The sequence below is a fragment of the Rhinolophus hipposideros genome, assembly GCF_964194185.1.
Source record: "Rhinolophus hipposideros genome assembly, chromosome: 20".
NCBI classification, from domain to species: domain Eukaryota; kingdom Metazoa; phylum Chordata; class Mammalia; order Chiroptera; family Rhinolophidae; genus Rhinolophus; species Rhinolophus hipposideros.
This window is the reverse complement of record NC_138066.1, coordinates 19,835,623-19,855,744: the sequence shown is the minus strand read 5'-3', so window position 1 is coordinate 19,855,744 and position 20,122 is coordinate 19,835,623. Positions and strand designations below refer to the sequence as shown.

The 20,122-nt window shown below is 45.4% G+C and overlaps 1 protein-coding gene across 2 annotated transcripts in view; it reads left to right on the top strand.

The window, feature by feature from the left end:
* ASIC2 (acid sensing ion channel subunit 2) overlaps positions 1-20,122 on the top strand; it is a 972,995-nt gene that overhangs the window by 883,469 nt on the left and 69,404 nt on the right. For both annotated transcript variants that reach the window (XM_081029196.1, XM_081029195.1), the window contains exon 2: positions 7,225-7,375. In XM_081029196.1, coding sequence (XP_080885322.1) covers positions 7,225-7,375 — 151 coding nt within the window. The remainder of the gene's footprint in view (positions 1-7,224; positions 7,376-20,122) is intronic.

The window sequence follows — 20,122 nt, the reverse complement described above, 5'->3', positions numbered from 1 at the left end:
CAGAGCGTAATAGGTGATCAGAAATTCCCGGTGCAGGAGCAGATAATGGAGCAAGCCAATTTTAAATAAGATACAGTCTTTGCTGGCCGCCCACAGTGGTCTTCTTCCACATACATCCTCTGCTCTGTCTAATTTCCAAACACATTAATTGCAACTTCAGAAAACAAAGGGTAGATTCATTTTGTTTACTGGACGCCTAATAACCCATCTGACAGACGTTCTCACTTCCCAATTGTGTGAAATGTGTTTGAGGAGTTAGAAAGAGAAAAACAAGACCCACGAAACTGAATGGCTGACTTGAACATGCGTGTTACTTTGAAAACAGCCTAATGAGCAATTTCAGTAACTCACTGAGAGGAAAGCTCAATCAACTCAGGGAGAAAAAGAAAGGCTGACTTTAGAGGCGTTTTGGAGCAACACAATTTCATTGCCTGCAAGTGTAACAAGCAAGAAGAGACAAGAAACCCACTATCTAGGAGCAGCCCTAAAGGTCAGGATTAATGAATGGGTTGGAGGTTTGAAGTTTGCAGGCCCAGTTGTGTGCTGGTAAGTGGAGATTTCAGCAGTCCTTAAGGGAGCTTATACATAATTTATTTTCTTAAGTAGATACATGGTATAGAAGTGTTGTTTGCACTATTAATTGGACCAGAATACTGTGCCTTCCCGGGTACCAGCTTTTCCCAACCTTTCCCAGCAAGGGCTCCACTTTGTATTTCCTGGACTCCGTAAGGTAGGGTGCCCCACACAAGTCACCCCGAACTTGGATGCTGGCACCTGGGAAGGGGAGCCTAGCCATTATCTCTAACTCCTGGCCCGTGCAAACATAAAGCTTTAGATTAGAAGAAGAGCACAGACCCACGCCATCAAGCCCAGGTCTGCCTCCCATAGCTCTGTGACCTGGGGCAGGTCATTTCACCTCTCTGGGCCATAGACTCTCCATGTGCAATATGAGATGTTCGGACAAGAATATTTTTGGCATCTGCACTTTCCCAGGATTCCCTGACTCTGAGATGTACCTCCCCCACTGCCAAACAGGAGAGCCCTAGTGTTAGCAAAGCACCAACCTCCCCCTGCCTGTTGGGAACAGAGCAGGTTGAGAGGGGATGTGAGTGTGACCTGTAGCTACAAGGGACCGGGGGGCAAAGAACACAGGCTTTGGAATTAGGTGAAGAGGGATTTCACCCTAGATTCTCCACTTACCAGCTCTGTGAACTGGCTCAGCCTCTCTGGGCCTCAGTTTCCTTATCTGTAAAATGGGAGTAATAATACCAAACCCATAGGGCTGTTGCAGAAATTGGTGATGGCAGATGTAAAGTGAAAGGCACTCCAGGAAAGGCGACAAAGCCAGTCAGTGACTGAAGAGTGACTCTAAGATGTACTAGACGGCAGTGAGACCCTGTCCCCATGCCCATGTCCGTATTTCTTTCATTTAGAATGTGACCACTTCAGATTGGTGGTGTCTATACGCTGTACCAATAACTGGTTGGTTACAATTTAGTTGTTGGAATTCAAATGTAGGTTTTCAAAGTGGATTGTAAGTATCAAGGCATCTCCCTCTCATATAGAACTCTACGGCCCCCGTATCTCATTGACTACCCTGGGCTTCTAACAACAGGTTTAAGATTATTAAGAAATAAGCAATCTGTGGCACAGGGTGCATTTCATCCCCTGTAACTACTTCAAGATGCGCTTGGTATCATGGAGACATAGCAGAGAGGGCAGGACCCCTCAATCCTCCTTATTCTTTAATTCATCCCTGACTTCCCCCCCATCACCCCCAAATTTTATCTCTCTTCTGCTGAAAAGGAGAAACACCGTAACTCCCCGCACTCCCAATATGGATTTCTAACTAGAAGAGATGTCTATTGTTATAATCTTCCAAACAAATCCACTTTCATTCTCTCAGTTAGGCCCTATAAGCACATGCCAAGATTATCTTGCCTAATGTGCAGATGAGAAAAAGATAGAGGCTCAGGAATTGTTAGCTTCCTTCCCTCCAACTTCACGGGGCCGTTAAGAAAGTTGAAGGGGACGCAGTCTCTAAAATGTAATGCACCGTGCAAACGTTAGCAATGAAGACGATGGTCATGGCCCCATTTTTATCTCAGGATCCCCCATCACTCCTGGAGATCCAGGTTTGAAATGCGCACCATTAATTCTTACAAATCGATCCAACCATGTGCAATTCTAGACTCTTAGCAACCCTACAAATCCAGCCTTGCCATCTGCGATGGGGCTGTCATCACTTACCGGGAGAGCAGAGAAATGCCTGGGAGAATGGCAGGTCTGAAGAAATGGCAAGCTCCACCTGGCAGTCTGGACTTAAATAAATTGTATTTTCTGGCTGGGGGCGATAAGGCGTAAATTGGAAGCATGTGTTACTCTTATACATCATTATGCCCCGAATAGGGGAAAGAGAGCTGCATCTTGTCCCAAGTTGGCTGCAAAATTGCACAGTGTGTAAATAGCTCTCAGACCTTTGATGTTGAGCTAGGAGGAAAATAATCCTTTCAGAAAAGCCAGGTTCCCGGAAGCGGAGGTCTCAGTAGGCGGGAAAGGAGGCAGGCAGAGGATACTGCCAGCGTGTGCCCTGTTGTCTCGGGGCCCCTTCTCCTGACCCCACCAAGGTAAACAGTCTTAGTTCCTGAAAGGATTATTTCCTGTAACACCTTCTCAGAGAAGCAAGCAAAAATGATAAGGTACAATTACGTGGGAAGCTGAGAAAGCCACAGCAGAGAAAGGGAGTGGAGGGGAGCTGGACAGCCTAAGATGTCAGCCTAAGCTCCCCACGAACCAGGCCAGGCTGGCCAGCCCTGAAGGGCGTCTCCCAGAGGTGGGCAAGGGGATGGGGTAACAGCACCTTGGAGCCCATTCATTCATTCATTCAACAGAAGAGATATAGTCCCTGCTCTCTTGGAGCTTACAGGTTAGTGTAAGACAAGGGTGTCCAAACTGCGGCCCTCCACCTGCAGCCCGCAATCCATTGTTAATTGGCCCTCAGCAAATTCCAAAAATATATTTAGTTTACTTAAATAAACCAGGTGAGGCAATACGTACTTCACCTCGAGTGAGTGGCCCGGCTGTTTGTGTATTTTACCACATATGGCCCTTGGTGAAAAACGTTGAAAAAAGTTTGGACAGCCCTGGACTGTAAGACATGTCAAACAAATAATTTAGTTACACACTTTGATAAACACTGTAAAGGAAAAATGCTGCAGTGTAAGGTTGTCTAACAGGAAACCCCAGTTTAAATGGAGGCTGGGAGGAGAGGTGGAGTGGTCAAGAAAGGCCTTTGTGGAAGTGGCATTTAAGCCAAGGCCTGATCACACGTTGACCAGGCAAAGGGTGGGGGAGAACATTCTAGGCAGAAGAAACAGCATGTGGAAAGGGCCCCTTTCCATGCACATTCCAGGAGCTGAAGAGGCCAGTATGTTTGAAGCTTCTGAGAGAGGGGACAAAGGCAGACCGGGCAGGCCCACACCATACACGGCCCAGTGAGGATTTAGGACTTTATCCCAAATGCACCAGGAAATCGAGCAGGGTCTTAGGCCTCTTTTTGGTTGTCCTGACCTGAGAGAGAACTTGGCCATCATGGATTGTCATTTGGCCATCTCTCAGACATGGCTACAGTCACCCTCCAGCGCCCTGCCCTGCCACTCAGGTTGCCAACAGCCCGACCAAGCTCTGACCTGCATCAGTTCACACCTGGCAACTTTGTGCACTTAACCCAGCACCTGCTCCCAGGAGAAAGGAGCAGGAAAGGTGGGACTGACACAGGGGGGGACCTGCAAGAGCTGCCCCCTGGGCCTAGGATGAGTCACATGCCTGTGAGGGGGGCATAAAGGGTGTGAGCAAGTCTCCATCAGTGAGTCTCTCCCACCTCAAGGACCTGTCTTCTCCCTCCTCTGTAGGGAGACTTTGGTCCATGGGACTTCAGGGCCACCCGCCCCATGCCCATCACAGAGCAGGCACTCAGTCAACGGTCAGCAGAAGTCAGCAATCCCCTAGGCAGCAATCCTCCATTTCCTCTTGGAAGTGGGGAAACTGAGGAAGGCTGGTATAGAGAAAGGAACGGGCTGAACCAGGAGTCCATGTCCCAGCTGGATGTAGCCTTGGGCAAGCCGTTTCCTCCTTCCATTCACTTAGCTATAAAGTCAGGTGAGTGGACGAGGTGATCTCGAAGACCCCATTCAGTGCTCACACCTTGTCATACCCTCGGAAACTCGGAGAGGGTCAATACCTTTATCAAGACCACCTCTCACGGTTGTGGCGGGGCTGGGCTCACAGCTGACTCCAGGAAGAGACAACACATTCTACCCCCTGCCCAATATTCTGAAGTTCAATTCCCAAATGACGGGGAGGAGGGTTAGAATTTGCAATCTGATTCTAAGCTGCTTCTACTCTCACTTACAAATCTCTTCGTAGAGATAGGAAAATTAATATTAGAAACCATGTGGGAGCCAGAGAAGTTATTTGGCGGGTCGACAAAGAAGAGCGCTATTGGAGCTCGCCAGAAGTCACCACAGATGTGCTGGGCCCCTTGCAGTGGATGTGCTCACTATACATGCTCTTTCTGTTCATTATCGTGGTCCCCAAAAGCATCTCTCTGGGGGGGTGCAGGGGCAAGTTCGTTAGCCACGTTCAGTAACTATATACAATGGTGATGATATGCTCAGTTCTTTGAAAAAATCATGTTCCAGCTGTCCCCACCATGAAGCTGAGAGAGGAGGGCTTGTCTGCCCTGAAATAGTGCAGCTGGCCAGGGACTCTCCACTGTTTGGCACAGTGGAGAAAAATGTGGAATCTGGTGTTTTGCTGACCCTTCCTACAGACCGTGAAGGCAGGTAGCAGGGCTTGTACTTCTTTGCAATCCCCATAATCCTTGCACATAGTCGAAGCACATGCCTATGAATATTGATGGGCTGATAGAAAAAGCAAGGCATAGAGGAAGAGTATATGGCTCAAAAATATCCCAATAATGAAGACCCAGATAGAGTACGTATATTTGAATCAGACATTTTTGGATCTGAATTCCAGCTTCTCGCTGTGTGACCTTAGGCAAGTCACTTAACTTCTCTGAGCCTTCACTTCTTCCTCTGTACAGTGGGAGCAGCGATACCCACCCGTGATCATAATCGCAAGGGTTAAATGAAACAACATAGATAAGCGTCTAGCACAGTGCCTGGCACATGGTAGAGGCCGCTCTCCCTTCCTTCCATCCAGCCATCAAGCTCTGCATGAGAAAGACAGCCCCCAGCACTCACCCCTGCTATTTACCTGCCTCTGCACTGAAGGATAGGAAGCCAAAGAGCATCCCTGTGGCCTCCACCCTGCAGGAGGGGACAGTGCAATGGAATATAGTCAGGGAAGCAACCTGGGCCCAAATCTCAGTGGCTGCAAGAATCCAATACATTTAGCCTGGCTCTCTTCCAGCCAATTTTGCCAGATGTAATTTGGCTTCTGCTCGAGCTTCCAAAGCAGTTATGTAATCATAATAACCATAGCATTTGTAGAAAGCTTTTATAGTTCAAAGCACTTTTGCATGTATTACCTCAGTTGATCCTCTCGATAACCTTGAGAGGTAGCTAGGCACGGACTAGGACCACCATTTTATAGACAAAAAAACAGACTTGGAGGGTTTCTTTGGTTCCCCCTGAGTCACACAACTAATAAGTGGCCACATCAAACTTGGACAATGATCTCTGCATTCCTTTCCCTGGGCTTTTCCCACACCATCACGTTGCATCTTTGTCATCATGCTTTCATCCAACAAAAGTGGACTGAGCACTTACTGTGTACCAGGCAAGGTACTAAGTGCTGGGATTCAGAAATGAAAGGCAGAGTCAAGTTCAGAAGAGATGCAGGACCAGCTAATCAGGGCCATGGGAGAGCTGCCATGAGGGAGTAAGGGGAAGAGTGAGGGGTGGGGGTGGTAAACCCAAGTTGGTCCAGGGGCTCAGGAAGGCTTCCTGGAGGAGGAGATGCATCAATCCAGTCTTGGAGAACAAAGTTAGAGGTTGCCCAGGCAGAGAGCCAGAGATTGTCCAGGCAGAAAGAGAAATGAGAGGACTTCTGGGCAGCAGAAGCAGCAAATAGAAAGCCTCAAAGGTGTGAACCAGCAATGAATATCCAAGGGTACAGCAAGGTGTTTGATCTGGCTCCACCCACCCACCTACGCACTCATTCATTCAACATATATTCCAAGAGCAGCCCCATGTGCCAGGCACAGTGCTAGCTACCAGAGACAGAGACTGCAGCAGATGGAGTCCCTGAGCCCGTGGAGCTTGCCTTTTAGTGGATTTCCAGGGACTCACATGGGAAGCAGTAGGATGAAGTAGGGAGAGGCATCACAAATGGCTGAGTATGGAGGGCCTGGATTTCAGCTGAAGGTGCCTGAGGAGCCCTGATGGATTTTATGCACAGGGTTAACAAGATCAGGTTTGCATTTCAGAGAGAGCAAACCACAGTTAACTTAGAGGGTGGGCTGGAGAAGGTTGTATGGAGTCCGGGAGAGCCCAGCTAGGAAATTGCAGCAACCCAGGACAGAAATGACTGGATCCTGACTTACAGCAGTGCAGAAGACAAAAAAGCAAAAATGCAAGACGGTTGTAGAGAAGGGTTGACAGACTTTGTTGGTTAATGGGACATGGGGGTGAGGAAGAGGAAGAGTGGACAGCCACTGTGAGAATCTGGCTTGAGCACCTTGGCAGGTGGCAAAGCTATTTCCCATCACCGGAGTTTGGAAGAACCATCCGGGGCACTGGAGAGTCTGAGGAACATTTGTTTCCGCTGGGACATGCTGAGTGTCAGGGATCTGTGGATCCCTCTGAGGGCATGTTTATTAGGCAGTGGGATCAGTGTGTCTGGAGCCCAGGAGAGATATCAGGGCCAGAGGTGCAGATTGAAAGAGCTTAGGAATGATGCTTGACACTTGAAAGTGGACAGGACACCCATAGGGGGCATGCAGAGGGAGAAGAGATCAGGTCCCATTGTAATAAATCCCAAAGCGTGTCCAGATTTGATGCCAGAATCCCACTTGGCAAAAGTCATGCCATTGGCCAGGGCAAGGAATCATTGGTCCCCAAGAGGGGTTGATTGTGATGGGCTGTGGGGACTCTGGCCTACTGTTGGATTTCTGGGGTCTCACCATTCTCCAGAGCCCAGTCTGAAGTCACCCATATGCTCTCTCTCTCTCTTTCTCTCTCTTTCTCTTCTCTCCTTCAGGTGTTTACAAAATATGGGAAGTGTTACATGTTTAACTCAGGCGAGGATGGCAAACCTCTACTCACCACGGTCAAGGGGGGGACAGGCAACGGGCTGGAGATCATGCTGGACATTCAGCAAGATGAGTACCTGCCCATCTGGGGAGAGACAGGTGAGCTGGGCCCACAGACCGGGGCAGCGGGTGATGGCGGAGGGCTGCAGGACTCTGAAAGACCAGTTTGCCTCGGGTGGGCTGCCGTGGCCCAGCTTCTGAAGGACTGCTCTCCATTCAGGGGTTGGTGACATGCTGGTGAATGGATGGTAAGGGCACCCCTGGCGTGGACTGGGATGCGTTTCCTCACGTTTCACTAGATGGGAGAGGGGCAGATGATGGGAATACTGGAAAGGGAAGGCAGGTAGGGTGAAGGGAGGTATTGGCAGGAGGCATAGATGAAGGTTTGAACCAACAAGCCTGGGCCGGTGAGGGGCTTGATTTCAGGAGAGGAGAAAGGGATGGACAAGCCCCTTCTTCTCTCAGCCATTTGAATAACCCAACCCAATTAGGAAGCCCAACGGAAAGAAAGCAGGCTCCTCCCGCTGGGGGCAAGTGGAGGGTCTGTGCAGTGTTGGAAAGCCAAGGGTATGGACTCGGGGGGATGGCATCATGCCTGTGTGAGCCTCTGGGGGGCCCAGATTCATGCCTGTGTGAGCCCCGGGGTGGGGGGGCCATGTGTACAGGCCCCAAACTTATTTCTTGCATTTATTTATTCACTTATTTATTCAGTAAACAATTCATTAGTGATATATTCATCTCAGGCTTTGCACCAAAGCCAGGATGTTAGGGAGAAAAAGACTGATTCCTCGATCACGCCTCAAGGAAGAGACACACACGATTGCAGTCCCGTGTGACACCAGTGTGCCCAGTGCTTGGAGGGACGGCAGCCTCCATGGGCGTGGGGAAGGGAGGGTCAGGGAAAGTATCCTAGTGCATGCGGTATTTGAACGGGATCTTGAGATGATCCTGGATTATGCAGGTGGGTCCTCATAAGAGGGATGCAGAAGGCTCAGACAGAGCGGGCAATGTGAGGGCGGAAGCAGGAATTGGAGTGATGTGGCCAGCAAGCCCAGGGGTGCTGGCAGCCTCTAGAATTGTTTTTTCTTTAAATTAAAGTTTATTGAGGCAACAATTGTTAGTCAAGTTACATCGATTTCAGGTCTACAATTCTGTAATACATCATCTATAAACCCCATTGTGTGTTCACCACCCAGAGTCAGTTCTCTTTCCATCACCATATATTAGACCCCATTTACCCTCTTCCAGAGCCCCGCTCCCCCTCCTGCTTACCCTCTGGTAACCCCTAAACTATTGTCTGTGTCTATGAGTTTTTGTTCTTTCAGTTGTTTGTCTTGTTCTTTTCCTGTTTTTGGTTTATATACCACATATCAGTGAAATCATAGGGTTCTCTGCTTTTTCTGTCTGACTTATTTCGCTTAGCATTATACTCTCAAGATCCATCCATGTTGTCACAAATGTTCCTATATCATCTTTTCTTACCGCCGAATAGTATTCCATGGTGTATATATACTACAACTTCTTTATCCATTCATCTATCGAAGGACATTTTGGTTGTTTCCATGTCTTGGCCGCTGTAAACAAAGCTGCAATGAACATTGGAGCACACGTGTCTTTATGGATAAATGTTTTCAAATTTTGGGGGTAGATACCCAGGAGAGTGATTGCTGGCTCATATGGTAATTCTATTCGTAATTTCTTGAGGAACCTCCACACTGCCTTCCATAGTGGCTGCACCAGTCTGCATTCCCACCAACAGTGTATGAGGGTTCCTTTTTCTCCACAGCCTCTCCAACACTTGTTACTATTTGTCTTGTTGATGATAGCCATTCTGACTGAGGTGAGATGACATCTCATTGTGGTTTTTATTTGCATTTCTCTGATGATTAGTGATGTTGAGCATTTTTTTCATATTGGCCATCTGTGTGTCCTCTTAGGAGAAATGTCCATTCCTGTCCTCTGCCCATTTTTCAATTAGACTGTTGGTTTTTTTTGTTGTTGAGTTGTATGAGTTTTTTTATATAATTTGGATATTAGCGCCTTATCAGAGGTATTATTTGCAAATATCTTCTCCCATTCATTTGGTAGGAAGCATGGCAATATCTTGATGCTGAGTCATCGCTCCCAAGGTTTGTGGGCACAGCCAGGCCGAGCCCCACCCCGGCCCTCAGGACAGAGGCTGCCTTCCAGACTTGCCAAGTCGTGTAGCCCCACAGACACCATCTTGCTTCCTTAGCATTCCCACCTCCTCTCAACCCCCGGAGGAAGGAGCTGAAGTCCTTATAGGAGATATTTGGGTGATGATGGAGAAGAAATTAATTGCAATATGGCTGTTGAAGGAGTGCCCACTGACAGCTGAATGACAGAGGCCGTGTAGTAGGACAGGAAAGCGGCATGACAGAGGCAAACCCCAGATCAAATCCGCAGCTCTTCCTTTACTAGCAGTGTGACTGAGAGCAAGTGAACATTTACTTCATCTATAAACTAGAGATCAATGAAACAAATTAAATCCATCAAATTTACAAGATGGCTGAAGGGTTCAAAGAGAGCTCCCCGCACACTGTAAATAGCAGAAGCATGATCATGACGACCAGGGGCTGGGGGCATAGTCCCACATTGTTAATATCTCATACCTGTAACGGGTCCTAACCTCAACCTCTGAAGTGTCATTCCGCTCAAAGCAGAGCTTCTGATACACTCTTGCCTCGCCTCAAGGGCAGTTTCATCTCTCAGAAATGTAAGGAAGCAGTAGTTCTGACTGACAGAAAGGACTTTGGGCATCCATGAGTGAATTAGGGAAAGGTACCCCCTTTGGGTTGACCCAGCTCATTGGGCTTATGCTTAGCCAATACAGGGTGGCTATGACAATGATCAAAAATGTCCTTTCCTCTGGGCTCACATGTCCCATACCAGAATGCCCCCTTGGTCAAACATCCTTGAGCAGGGCACACTGGAAATACACAATTTTAAAGAAGGCAGACTCTGTCACACGGGGACCTAATGCCCCTACCTGGGCCCTATGGAATGTCAGGAGTTTGGGATATTACATATCCCAGGAATAAAAGGAACCTGGAGAACTCTAGTAGAGAGAGTTCAACACTTCTTCTCATTGCAGGAATTCTTTAATGTGCTACATCATGAGTTCTCCAAGATAGGAATATTGCACTCAGCATTTATTTCCCAAATGCCTTTGACTGGAAATCTTCTTTCTCATGGGGGAACTCACAAAATAGAGAAAGGATAGAAAAGCCGTTCTAGACTACAGAAGTGCAGAATTCATGGCCAGCATTTTCTAAAGGAAATTAAATTGAAGGCAGGTGGGAGGTTGTTAAAAACGAAACTCTGTAGATGCCTCTGAGAAACTTCAAAGAAAAAAAGAGACAGTGGGTTATCTAGGTTGCACAAGACAGAAACCGGATTCAAACAAGCTTAGGCTTAAAAGAAATTGTATTGCCCTCAGAATCCAAGGCAAGCTTCCACAACCAAACAGCGGGAAGGCAAGGATGCAGCGTCAGAAACAATTAGAACCAAGGGCTTAGGCCCCTCAGGTTTCTCACTCCCTTTCATCTCTCCTCTTTCTGAATCCATTTATTCACTCTCACTAGAGACAGGCTTTTCCCACACATATATATTTTTTCACACATGGTTCCCAACAGTTTTATGTTTTACACGTCCTACCACCGCAAGAGACTATTGAGTCTCTCGCGGATCTCCTATTTAAAAAAACAAAACAAAACAAAACAAAAAAAACAGAGAAGGGAATCATTGGCCCAGTTCAGCTAGATGCCCGCCCTTGGACCAATCAGTGATCAGCAGAGGACATGAGAGCTCTGAAGAAGCTGGGTAGACAGCAGCTAGAGAAGGAATTCCCGAGAGATAATAGCCATGCTGGGGGAAGTAGGGGCCAGGGTGAGAGTTGGCGGTAGGTTATATTTGAGGAAACCAGGTGTACAGGGTTTCTAATGAACTCAAATTCTGGGTAGATAGGCTCCAAAGTTGGAAAGACCGCAAATAGCCCACTCCCATCTCCCTCTATCCATCATTCACCTCAATGCAAAATTCTTTTTTATCAAATGTTATCTTCCTTGATTTCTCTAAATCCTAGTATTGTAGAAAACCAAAATTGATGTTATGTTTGAGCAAAGGAATTATTTTGGGAGTCTATGCTCTAATAGTGGTAAACATCCGGCCCTTTATTATCCCCATCAGCCTCATCAACTCCTACGCTGTCCCCTTGTTCATTTGGCTGTAGCCACACTGGCTCCCTGTGGCTTCTGGAACACTCCAGGAACGCTATCACTTTAGGGCATCTGCATTCTCCATTCTCTCTGCCTAGAATTCTCTGTGCTCAGACCGACGTGGCTAATTGCCTCCCCTCCATCAAGTCAGATATCACCTTCTCCATGAAGCCTACCCTGACTGCCCTATGTAAAACTGCACTCCACCTCACGCCTCACCCTTCTTTACCTATTCTGCTTGTCCTTTCCTCTAGGACATATGTCACCTTCAAGTATACTATATGATTTACTTATTTACTTTTTCTTGTCTGTCCCCTTCCACTAAAATATATGCTCCAAGACGTTAGAAATGTGGACTGTCTGGCTCACTGACATATACAAGGGCAGTAAATTATTTGTTGACATATTTGTTGGGGGGGGGGGAAATTGCTATAATTGTGCACGCGGATGGGGCCCGGATGAGGGAGGCATTACCTTAATGAGTAGCTACTATGTGCCTTAATGAGTAGCTACTATGTGCTGTGAACACTCTACCCCAGGAACCCTCCCAGTTACGTGCTAACAAGGTGTTATAATCCCCATTGAAAGATAAAGAAACTAGAGCCCAGAGAGATTGCGTGAACTTCCCAAGAACACACACCTCGTCAAGAAGTTGAACCAAGCTGAAAACCCACTTATGAACCCCAAACTGATTCTCCTTCCACTACCTTCCTTTAATGTTCAAAATGTGGTTGTACAAGCACTACCATGAAAATAGCTCAGGGGAAAATAAAAAGGTTCAGGTGACATCTCTGAAGAGAGAATGGCATATAATGATAGGTCTGTTGAAGTTCTTCTTTTCTATTTTCTCTGGTTTTTTTCAATGGCGTAATCTTTGTATTGAACAAAAGCTTTAGCACAGCCCCAGTATATAAAACACATGAAGACAGAGCTGATCCAGTTCAGCTGGAGATGAGGACCCCCGTTTGATTTCTTCATGCTCACTGTGTGGGACTTCTGGTTGAACATAGTGAATTGGACACACGTCCATGGAGTCTCCCTCCCCAAACTCCACCTAAATGGCAATCAAGGATTTTTTTTTTTTGTATAAGGTATAAACCCACAAGAACAAAGAGGATGGAAGAGAAGACAACATTAGATGTCAGCCAATTTTGGGAAAATGGAAAACTGATGGTACCTGCTTGGCAGAGCAGGCAAAGCTAGAAGATAAGAGTCTACACTGAGAAGCCAACTAAAAGCCAAACAGTTCTCACCATAGAACCTCAAGGAAGGATCAGGGATTGGAGGCATGAGGTGCTGCATAAGACGGGGATGAGGGGTGAAGTTAAAATTGGGAGGATTAGTTAAAAGTCCCCCCAGATATCCTCCAATAGCTCAAAGCAGCCGGACAAATCTCTCTCTGCCCCCAGCAGGAGATAAAATTGAAACAAACAGGCTCTGGGCTTAAGGAAACCAGGCAAAGCTGAGGTCACGGTGAGGTGCTGTACAGAACACAGGGAGATGAGGTGACATTCTGCTTACTGAGTAGTGAGACCTCCAGCCATGCTCATGTATCCCACCCCCAAACAGAATTCTGAGGGAATCCCTTCCTGGAGACACTGACAAAGAGATCCACAGAGATCCACAGAGAATGACAGGAGTTTCCAAACAAAATGGCCTAGTTAGATCACTCTAGAGTGAAGTCCCTTGGTAAGTTTTCCCCCCACAAGGAATGACTGTGTAGGCTTTAAATACCTTTTAAGTATGATTGTACAGCCAAATAGCCAGGCATCTGAGTGAAGTCGCTGACAGGAAAGGAACTAAAACTAACCAAACAAACAAGAAACTCTGAGGAAATAGAGATAATGGTTAAATGGCACAAGCTCTGGAACTAGACTAGAGCCTGGATTCAAATCCCAACTATAATTTACCAGCTGTGTGACTTTGGGCAAGTTACTTAACTTCTCTGGGCCTCAGTTCCATCACCTGTAAAATGGGAATAATATTATTATTTACTCTGTAAGATTGTTAGGAAAATTGAAATGAGTTAATATTTGTGAAGTACTTAGAAAAGTGCCTGAGTAATAATTAGGCACTATGTAAGTGTTTGATAAATAAAAAATAAATGCAGGGAACAGTAAGCACCATCAAACTGCTTTAATTAAATGTCTCAAGAGATAAGAGATGGTACTGCATTCATAAACATGAGCTATTAAAATAGGATGCTATTAAAAAGTAACATTCAAAGAAGAAGTTTTAAAAACTGGAAATTTAAAAATATGATTTCACACATTTTTTTAAAACTCTTGAAAGGATCAAAACTGAGGAAATCTCCTGTAAAATAAAACAAAAAGACAAACGGAAAATGGAAGAGGAAGAAATATGAAAATGAGAGGGTAAATCTAGGAAATCCAACATCCTACTGCTAGGACTTCTAGAATAACAAAACTGAGAGATGGAGAAGAAGACATTGCCAAAGAAATAATGTAAGAAAAATTCCCAACTGAAGCACATGATTTCCCGTATCAAAAGAATTCACCAAGTCCTGTCTGCAGTAAGTGACAAAACAACCAGACCACGATGCATCTTTGCAAAATTCAGGCTAACAGAGACAAAGAGAAAATCTTAAAAGTTTCTGGAGAGAAAAAAAAAAGCAAGTCACGTACCTAGGATCTAGAATCAGAATGGTCTGATACTTCCCAGCAGATACAGCTGAAGCCAGAAGACGATGGCATGATGCTCTCTAATTCGAGGCTAGCGGGGGGGAGGAGGGTCTTTTCTAGGATAAAATTCTTTTTTAAGTATAGTTGGTATATATAATATTAGTTATAATATTATACTAGTATATTAGTTTTAAGTGTACAGTGTAGTGATTTAACATTTTTATACCTTACAATGTGGTCACCTCCCCCAATTCTAGTAATTATCTGTCACCATGGAAACTTATCACAATATTACTGACAACCTTTCCCTTTTCCACCCATCCCCCCACCTTCCTCTGCTCTGACAACCATCCCTCTGCTGTCTGTTTCTATGAGTTTGTTTTTATTTGGGGATTTTTTTGTTGTTCATTTGTTTTGTTTTAATTCCACATAAAATGTCTTTCTCTGTCTGACTTATTGCACTTAGCATAAGTGTTTACTTAGCATAAGGACCATCCATGTTGTCACAAGTGTCGAGATTTCATTTTTATGGCTGTCTAATATTCCACTGTGTGTATATACCACCTCTTTATTCATCTGTTGATGGGCACTGAGATTGCTTCCATATCTTGGCTATTGTAAATAATGCTGCAATGAACATAGGAGTGCATATATCTTTTTGAATTAGTGTTTTTCATTTTCTTCAGACAAGCACCCTGAAGTGGAGTTGCTGGGTCACATGATAGATCTATGTTTAGTTTTTTTTGAGTAATTGCCATACTGTTTTCCACACTGGCTGTACCAGTTTGCTGACCCACCAAGCATGCACAAGGTTTCCCTTTTCTCTGCATCCCTGCCAATACATGCTGTCTTGACTTTTTGATAACAGCCATTCTGACTGGTGCGAGGGCTTATCTCATTGTGGTTTTGATTTGCATTTCCCTGATGATCTAAGACAGAGTTCTATATCAAGCAAGCCACAAATGAAGTATGAAGGTAGAATTTTGTTTCAAATATATTATGATAGTCAAATATATTCCAAAACATATTTTTGATGAGAATATTTAAGTTCTACTCTCGTAGCGAATTTCAATTGTACAATAGTATCATCAACTATAGTCACACTGTTTTATCTTAGATCCTCTGACCTTGTTCATGTTATAACTGAAAGTTTAGTACCCTTTTACCAGTCACTCCCTATCTCCCTATTTCTCCTGATTGCTCTCCAGGCCTTGGCAACCACTTTTTCTACTTTCTGTTTCTATGAGTTTGACCTTTTTTTTTTTTTTTTCGGTTTGTTTGTGTTTGGTTTTTTTTGCCGTTTCTGTGATAAGTACCTAGCAAGCTAAACAAATCAATATACAAAAAAGAAAAAAAACAGGAAGAACAAAACAGTTTCAAAAGAAAAAAAGTCATTATAGACTACAGGCTGGAGGATAGGCAATATCTCCATAGTCATAATTATGTACAAGCTGGACACTGATTTAAACAAAATATCATATAAGTATTATAGAGGAGGATGAAAGAAAAGCAAATATAGCAGGACACTTCATTCAGTAAGAAGCCGACATCCTCATCTCCATGGTAGGAATTCAGCAGAGAATATCTAAAATTTTTAGTAACCAAGAAATCACTGTCAAACAGTTGATGTTCACAAAGATGTGAAAGGAAATACCAGAAGGAACAACTAACACCGCTGAGAGAGTAGTTGTCTCTGAGGAATGGGACTCGGGGGTTGGAGAGAGGTGGAGCAGGAAACGGCAGTTTTTCATTGGCAGCCTGGCAGTACCATTTGGCTTTTTAAATTATGTACATATATTGCTTTGCCAAAAATAAAAATTTAATTTAAAATAATCATACATTTTCCACGTAGCTGGAAGGCCTTAGCAGCTATCAAGGATAGCATGTTTCCTAGCCTCCATCACAAATAGGACATAGCAGGAGGGCATACAGATCGTTGCTATGGTTTCTGCTTCCGGGAAAAACTCTGGTCATGGTGTCTGGTGCCGAGGACCTCCCCAGAAGGAAGGTGCAGGCTCTGGTCTGAATTCAGAGTCCGGAGCACAGGGACATGAAACAGGCAGCTGCGGTTCTGAGCTCACCCTCAGAGAGGATCTCGGTGCTGGATAAGGGGTCTCCACAGGTGCCAGGGCATCTGGAGAAATCATGCCGTGAGTCAGAGGTACCGTTGGAATCACACACCCATCACACAGCCAGAAGAAGCCTGACTTTTGTGATTAAGAGAAGACCTGCTTCATGCATATGCTAAGTGCGGTGCAGAAAATATATGTGCTCTAGTTACAACTCCCAGCCAGGCAGGCAGTGGTCTGAGGGGGAATGTCTGGGCTGTAGATCAAACAGACATACCTCAGAGCTCACGTCCACCTAGTGAATCAATCGCCAAGAGCGCCTACTATGTGCCCGGCACTGAGGGATACAGATGAAAGGCCCAGTCCAGGTTTTCTAAGAGTTCACAATTTAGGGACCGTCTCGAGTACTCCTTTTATGTAGTAGAGGGAAGTTCATTGATCCAACAGCTCTCATGTAAAGTGCCTAAGGAGGGCCAGGTATTTGCAGTCTGGTAAGGAGACATGGAAACAATTAAATGTCACCAAGTGCTATGACAGATGGAGGAGAGATGGAGCACAAAGGAAGGGATCAATGGTTCTGGAAGGGAGGAAAATGGTAACTTGGGAGAGGCCTCAGAGAAGAGCTGAACTTGGGCCTTAGGCCTGTTTGCCAGGTGGCTAGGCAGTGCATGGGAGTTAGCGAGGGTGTGGGTCATGGGAGGGGCGATGCCGCACAGAGGGAGGGGACCGAGGAGCAAATGCCAAGAACAACCTGGGTGTTCTGGGATAGCTGGATCTAAGGATGGGACCAGCGGCTGGAGAGGCAGGCAGAGGCCAGCTCCCCAACAGCTAAAGACAGCACAAGGAACCCACAGTTAACTGCCTGGTTAGAATCGGGTGCTGCAGGATTTGTCAGAAAGGCAGTATCTCAGGCCCCAGCCTGACTGCATTGTAACCGGATCCCCAAGTGACTCTCAGGCTACTGTGAAAAGCTCCGATCTAGGCCACTGTTTCCCACGCTTTGGAAGTATGAGGATGACCTTGTAACACCCAGATGTTTCTCAGACATCACCCCCACGTGAAGGCTCTCATACTTTTTTACATTCATTGACTGAGAAAACATTCGATAACAAAAAGTTGCTATGAATTCATTCATGCTGTGAATGATTTTGAATTCTATGATCACATCGCAATTCATACATCTGATCTGTTCCACCATCTGGTTATACCTGACTTCCACTACAGCGGTATGAGTAAACAGAATTCTTATAAATAGAGTCTTAATCATCCACAGACTTCCCCAATAATTTCAGAGACATACAGCACTTCCTGATGGCTTTTCAAGGGTGGGGTCTCCTGTGTGCCAGTTGCCTACCCAGATTTACCAGCCGTCTTAGCAAGTAATTTATAATCTCTGAGCCTGGATGCACTCGGAAAGCTCATTATTTAAAGAATCCTTGGAATAAATCCTTTTATAATGAGACCAGACCCAATTCCACACACGGTGCCTGCACTAATGTAAGTTTTGTAAATATTCGATTTAACCGGAATGTGTTAAGTGTAGCCGCTCTTCTCTGTTGCATAACTAAGAGCTAACAAAAACTGTCTCCTTCCCCAACACGGGTACATCACTCCACGGGATATAGGTGGTTCGCCTGCATTCTGTCCTCTGATCCTCATACGCTCTTATGATGTAAATACCATAGTGGTATCATTTAGCAGATTAACCCATTTAACAGATGTGGTAAGCCAGTCTCTGATATGCTGAGTGACTTTCCCATGACCTTATGGCTAAAAAGGATTGGAACTAGGACTTCAATACATATCTTCTGATTTTGGTCCTTGGTTCTTTCCACCAAGACCTAGTGTTCCTTAAAAACGAAAGTAGAAAGGAAAAAGAAAAGAAGATTGTTTTGTGTAACACTCGGTCCAACAGAGGGTAGCATGTTTTGCCGTAGCGTGTCTTAGGGCCTTTAAAATGCTGGCGTGCTTGGAGGCTCTGCAGGAGGAGGCTGGGGCTTGCAGCCCTCACCAAGCTTTGGTGGGCATTTGATAACTTCTCCTGGACCAGGAGCTGTTGGTGCGAACGCTGCTGTATCAGGCTGCCACGCAGAGCAGACATAATTGTAGTCCAGGCGAGGGCTGGGACCTCGGCCCCTGTCCTTGTCACATGATGCTCGGTGAGCTTAGCCCTGAACTCTGAAATGAGAGCAGATAGGCAGCTAAACCCCATGTAAATTAATCCAGCATGGGGACGCAGTGTTGACTTTTCGTAGTCCAGAAGCTCACCTGGCCTCAAAGTATCACCTGTGAGCAATCAAGCATGACCATGCCTGTCTCTGTGCTGGGTGCGGACTTTCTCAGGTCAGCATGCTGTTCAGCTGGGCCTGCCTGTTGGGGCGGGGGCTGGGGACAGACTGGGAGAGTAAGACACACATCACCGGCTTTGAGCTAGGCCGCTATTTGTGGCTTCTTTGTGTTGTCTTTAGAAAAATCAGACTCCTCTGACTGGATGTGAGTGGGGAACAGCCATGTCTTTTGTTAAGAAATCTCTTTTCCAGGAAACTGAAATGAGATGCAGTGAGGTTAGGAGACTTGTGCAGGATCCTCAGCTCAGAGAATTTTAGAGCTGAAATTAACCTGAGAGATCAGCGCCCACCCCCTGCCCCGCTTCGTTTTAACAAAGAGGAGACAAAGGCTCAGAGGCAGTATAACTAGTCTGAGGTCACACAGCTGTTAAGTGGTGGAGCTGTGAGCCAAATCCACAGCTCTGTGAATTCAGAGTCCATGCTTTTCTTGATACTGCCCTTCTCCTCTTCCCAGGGTCCCGACTTAAGCCTGCTTGGATTTCTCTGTCCAATTAAGAGAGCATGAGGGACCAAGATGTTACCTCTAGTTGAGCACCCAAACAATGTTTGGCAGACCCTGTTTACCAGGCTAGGGCTGGGACCTCGGCCCCTGTCATTGTCACATGATGCTCAGTGAGCTTAGCCCTGAACTCTGAAACGAGAGCAGATAGGCAGCTAAACCCCATGTAAATTAAACTATTCTTCCACTTCCAACCTGTCCAGCTTGGAACCTTATGGGCTTGTCATCTGGGACCACTGTCTCTTCTAGCCAACTGGCCAAGGACAGAGGAGGGTCAGGAGTCAAGGGACACTGCATGACATGGGGCCAGTGGCCTCTCTCTTCTCTGTGAGTCTCAGTTTTCTCACCTGAAAGAAGAAAAGCTAACTGAATTTAAAAAGTGTCAAGGGCTCTACTAGGTCCAGAATTTCATGTACCCATGAATCATAGATTCTGGGTCTGCCCTTTACTTTCTCTGAGCTTTGGTTTCTTCATCTGTAAACTGTATATAATGTAAAAATGTATATGTATATGTATTAAAATTATACATATTTTAAAAATTATGTGTAACTATATATTAATATATATTAATAAATATATAGTAATATAAACTATATATTAATATATATTAACAAATATTAACAAATATATATTAATATATATGTATAATATATAAAATATATATTTAAATATATTTTTTAAATATATATTAATATGTATGTGTATATATATACATATATATATATATATATATATATATATATATATATATATATTAAAATGGGAATAGCGACACTTGTCTCAGGACAGCTGGGAGGAGGACCCAGGAAGATGAAATCTAGGAAAACCCCAAAGCTTACCATACATGTGCCAGTATTGTTGTTTGCCACGTAGGGGATTCAAAGCTGAGTGGCCCAGGGTCCGGGCCTGCAAGTTCCCAAAGGACCCCGACCCAATGGGGAATGTGACCAGTGACACTAGAAAGGTACAAAGCATTTGAGTGAGGCCAGGTATTAGAGGGCAAAGAGCTGGGCTTTGGAGACTGACACCCAGGGTTTGAGCCTGGATGTG